Below are 5466 nucleotides of genomic sequence, written 5' to 3' on the forward strand. Positions count from 1 at the left end.
GAGAACAATTGAAAGGCCACAGGGAAGCATTGTCACAACCGCGTGGTTGCAGTGAATCGCCATTGGAGTTTTTGAGATCGCTTACGGAGAGAAGTTGGTTTCATCTGTTGCTGGAGGATTTCTTCGCTGCTGTTCTACATCAAGGATCAAATTGATAAGTATATGTTGCATGTCTGTGGTGGCGTTGAATGCATGAGGCGCCAATTGCATGTTGGTTTTTGGGTGAGTGGAATCTTGGCAAATAAAAGCTGGAAATCTAAAGCACGAGTGTTTTTTCTTTGGGATTGGTGAGCCCGGGTTTGAGTGTGATTATATGATTGGCGGATCGTCTGACTTGTTGGTATTTTTTCTAGTTGTTGGGTCCACTGCTGCTGTCAATTCCTTTGGTCACTTGTCAATCGGGAGCGCGAAATTCCAAATCGTCGTGTCGGTCAATTCATCTAATAGTGTTCCTGATCAACGAAAGGTGTCGGAAAGTGAACAGTGAAGTGAAGTTTGCAGTATTGCTTCGATAGTAATAAGTGAAGTTTTGACTAAAGTGAGTGAACAGTTTCAAATCTGAAAATCTAACTTTAAAGTTTCCAAGTGACATCAGCAGTACTGCAAACCAGTAAGAAGACCTAAAGTGTAGTGCAAAAATGGATGAAATGAAGGAGATCAAGAAGCAGGAGCGGCAGTTGCAGTCATCTATCAAGACGATAGCGAAGTTTATACAAGGATTTCGCCGAGAAGTGCATGAAAGGCAAATTGAAGTTCGACTCGAAACTTTGGAGAACGCGATGAGGAAATTTTACACTGTGCGGCGCAAGATTGAGCTGATAATCGACGAGGAAGATGAGAAGCCAGATTTGAAGGAGTCGGCAGAGCAACGGACCGAACGTATAGAAGCACTGGCAATCCAGCGAGAGGAGGAATTTGATGAAGCTATTCGAGTTGTAGAGGAGGAATATTTCGAGATCAAGTCTTCTCTCATTGCTTTGCGAGCCAAGTCGATTTTGCAACCAAGGCAGGTTGGTCCCATTGAAGATGTTGCTATACCTCAGCCTTCTGTTTCTCGTGTTAAGCTACCGGATATCAAGCTACCCTCATTCAGCGGAAAGGTGAAGGAATGGATTACGTTTCGAGATTCGTTCCGCAGCTTGATTCATAACAACCGTCAGCTGGATGATGTTGACAAGTTTACATATTTACGGTCTTCAGTAACTGGCGATGCGTTTCAGGAGATTGACTCCGTGGAACTTTCAGCAGACAACTACGAGGTAGCCTGGAGAATTTTGGAGAAGAGGTTTGAAAACAAAAAGCTCATCGTAAAGGCGCATTTGGATGCTCTGTTCGCGATTGAGCCAATGCGAAGAGAAAGCTGCGACGCTTTGAACACTCTGATCAGTGAATTCGATCGCAACTTACAAATGCTGGCGAAGATAGGCGAACACCCGGAAAACTGGTCGACAATACTTGCTCATATGGTATACTCTCGCTTGGATGCGGTCACTATTCGTCAATGGGAAACCCACCACAACTCCAAAGAGGTGCCAATATACGATAACCTGATGGAATTTCTACGAGATCAGTGCACGGTATTGCAGTCAATCGCTCCAAGCAAATCTAGTGTTGATGAATCGAGACGTTCACGTTTGTCCGTTACTCATACTTCAGCTCAGTCGTCGAAAAGATGTGTGTTTTGCGGTGAATCGTTTCACATAGTGTTTCGCTGCAATAAGTTTAAGAGTATGTCAGTTGCCCAGCGAGTCGAGGAAGTGAACCCAAGGCGACTTTGCCGAAATTGTTTGTCAGTGGGTCACTTTGCTGATTGTTGCTCACGAGGATCCTGCAATCGGTGCGGCGGTAAGCATCACACCCTTCTGTACTACGAGAATACAGCAAGTGTCATTCGCCCACTGAAACCTCCCACTCCGCAAGTACAAGGTAGACCACAGGTAGCAGGCCCACAACCTCAACAAATCGTACCAAAACCGCAAGGTCAGACACAAAACACACCCACTCAATCACCCACACAAGTAAAGGCCACAACTTCACATCCCGTAATTCGCACCAGCTCTCAAAACACTCACCCACAATCCACCACAGACCCACACGTAACAAATACTCTCAAGACTACTGCGCAAGCATCGCCGCGACAGATTCTTATGTCCACTGCGATTGTTCGCGTTGAAGATCAGTTTGGAAACACTTCGTTTGCCAGAACTTTGTTAGATTCATGCTCAGTGTTCTGTTATATGACTACTAGCTTTTCGAGAAGATTGAAGTTCCGAGAATCCCCTTCGTTCTTGAGAGTTGAAGGCATTGGTAATGGCAGTGTTGCATCAACAAAGTTCGTGGAAGCAAATATTCAACCACGACTACCGTCAATCTCAACGTTTACGGAGACAATGCAGTTCCATGTTCTACCGAAGATCACCCGAACTTTACCTATTCGGCCTATTCAAGTCGACATCAGTCTGTTTCCATCAGATGTTGTGTTAGCAGATCCATCGTACGGAAAACCAGGATCGATTGATATGATTATCGGAGCAGAGTGCTACTACGACCTGCTCACTGCTGGAAGGAAGAAGCTATCCGAGGATGGCCCCACTCTACAAGATACCGTATTCGGTTGGGTAATATCTGGAAAGGTTTCGGAGGATCCCAACATTCCTAGAACTTCAAGCTACGTCACTTCTACAGCGGATCTACAAGAGTTGCTTGCAAGGTTCTGGGAGCTTGAAACCTGTCATGTCAACAGTACCCATTCGGTTGAAGAGACTGCCTGCGAGGAACTGTTTGAAAGAACAACCGTGCGCGATGCTGAAGGTAAATTTGTCGTAACTCTACCAAGGAAAGAGTTTGCCATCGCAAGACTGGGAGAATCGAAAAATATCGCACACAAACGATTCCTGAATCTCGAAAGAAGACTCGACGCAAACCTTGAACTAAAGGCAATGTACCGCGAGTTTATCCACGAATATCTGTTGATGGGCCATATGAAGGAGATTAGCGATGAGTCCTGTGATGATCCGGTTTACTACATGCCGCATCACGCAGTGCTGAAACCAGACAGTACTACAACAAAACTTCGAGTTGTCTTCGACAGATCTTGTCGTACGTCTAGCGGAATTTCCCTGAACGACACGCTAATGGTGGGACCCGTCGTACAAGATGATTTGATATCGATCATCACCCGTTTCCGACTGCATCGGTTTGCGCTTGTGGCTTACGTAGCCAAAATGTACCGGATGGTTCGTGTGCAGCCATCGGACCAACACTTACAGCGGATTCTTTGGAGGGAATCGCCGGAAGAACCTATAAAGATCTTCGAGCTTACCACAGTCACGTACGGGACTGCAAGTGCACCGTATCTTGCGACGAAGTGTTTGACGAAACTAGGGAAAGACAGTGAGTCGACTCACCCCATTGCCGCTAGGGTAATCCAAGAAGACTTTTACGTCGATGATATGCTGTCAGGAGCCGATAGTATCGAAGAAGCTAATGCATTGATTTCGGAAGTGACCCAGGTAACCAACTCAGCCGGTTTCACACTCAGAAAGTGGAACTCCAATTCTGCTAAGTTGCTTTCAAGACTGCCGAAAAATCTGCAAGATGAACGATCCACACTGGAGTTAGATTCATCCAGTTCTACTGTGAAAACACTTGGTTTGCGGTGGGACACTAGTTCGGATAGTTTTTGCTTTAGTTTTCCACAGTGGCGATCGAACTCCGCCACCATAACCAAACGTAGTATCCACTCAGATGCAGCGTGTCTGTTTGACCCGCTAGGATTAGTGGGACCAGTAGTTGTACAGGCGAAGATTTTTATTCAGCAACTCTGGCGTCTGAAGTGCGATTGGGACGACCCGTTGGATGAATCACTACAAGAAGTTTGGAAGGAATACAAGCAAAATTTGATGGCTTTAGAATCGTTATCAGTTCCTCGTTGGATTGGTTGCAGTAATGATTGGTCCGAAGTTCAACTACATGGATTTTGCGATGCATCAGAGGTCGCATATGGAGCCTGTCTGTACCTTCGTTGCACGGCTTTAGATGGAACAATCACAACACGTCTCATTACGTCCAAGTCCAGAGTAGCACCACTGGAAAATCTGAAGACCAAGAAAAAGAAAGTATCCATTCCTCGATTGGAACTGTCATCGGCCCTTCTACTCAGTCATCTGTTCGAGAAGTTCGCCCGAATCGCACCTGTTCAGTCGGCCTATTTCTGGACAGACTCGATGATAGTCAAGCACTGGTTAGCATCTCAGCCATCACGATGGCAAGCGTTCGTAGCAAATCGAGTGTCGGAAATTCAGCATCTCACCAAGGACGGAACTTGGAACCACGTACCAGGAATTGAAAATCCTGCAGACCTGATTTCTCGAGGAATGTCACCAGCTCAACTACAATATCAGTCTCTGTGGTTCGAGGGTCCCATGTGGATGTCGCAAATGGGACAATATTGGCCGAAAACTGTAGAGCCCGTACCAGATCAGATAGAGCCTGCATTGCTGGAAGAGCGACCGTCGTCATCATTTCCTACTCAAGCACTGCCACCCAGCGACATCTTTGGAATGCGTTCGTCATACACCGAACTTGTAGCGCTTCTTCTGCGATTCAGTTTCAACGCACAAACCTGTAATAAGCAGTCCAGAAAAACCGAAAATATTTCGCACGATGAATTAGAGCAAGCGGTGCTCGTGCTGGTTCGTCTATCGCAGCAGGAGTGTTTTTCAGCAGAGCAGAGCCTAACAAAGAATGGTCAAGTTCATGAAGGATCCACTATCAATAGTCTACGTCCACGTTTGTCTGCTGATGGTGTAATTCGCGTTGGCGGTCGGCTTCTCCATGCACCGATACCAGCTTCCAGGAAGCATCCGTTCATCTTGGATAGTCATCATCCTTTTGCAACTCTAATTGTGAGGCATTATCATCTACGTTTGTTCCACGCCGGACAGCAATTGCTGATTGCTTCCGTTCGAGAGAAGTTTTGGCCAACCGCTATTCACAGCTTGGCCAGAAAAGTGATCCACGAGTGCGTATCGTGTTTCAAACGAAAGCCCAAGGCATTGGAGCAGCTTATGGTAGATCTCCCGCCTGAACGTGTCACTCCATCTTCACCGTTTTTGAAGGTAGGTCTTCATCAGCTATCCTAATCGTCGTACTCGGCCAGTGAAGAGTTACGTGGCGATATTTGTATGCCTCGCTGTGAAGGCTGTTCATCTAGAGCTCGTAGCAGATCTGACCACTCAAGCGTTCCTAGCTGCATTGGAGCGATTTGTAGCCCGTCGAGGAAAACCACAACTAATCATGTGCGATAACGCTACAACGTTCGTCGGCGCCAAACGGGAATTGATTGAGCTACATCGACTGTTTCACGGACAGCACTTCCAAGATGCTGTTGTCAAGGATGCGGAAAACGATAACAACGAGTTTCGCTTCATTCCACCTCGCAGCCCAAACTTTGGTGGGCTATGG

The 5466-nt window shown here is 46.5% G+C and overlaps 1 protein-coding gene across 1 annotated transcript; it reads left to right on the top strand.

The window, feature by feature from the left end:
* The first annotated feature begins 638 nt into the window (after positions 1–638).
* LOC131679619 (uncharacterized) lies at positions 639–5144 on the top strand. Its single transcript, XM_058960355.1, has one exon. The coding sequence runs from the start codon at positions 639–641 to the stop codon at positions 5142–5144; it is 4506 nt and encodes a 1501-aa protein (XP_058816338.1).
* Positions 5145–5466: the final 322 nt, after the last annotated feature.

The sequence above is a fragment of the Topomyia yanbarensis genome, chromosome 2 (assembly GCF_030247195.1).
Source record: "Topomyia yanbarensis strain Yona2022 chromosome 2, ASM3024719v1, whole genome shotgun sequence".
In the NCBI taxonomy this organism is placed as follows: Eukaryota; Metazoa; Arthropoda; class Insecta; order Diptera; family Culicidae; genus Topomyia; species Topomyia yanbarensis.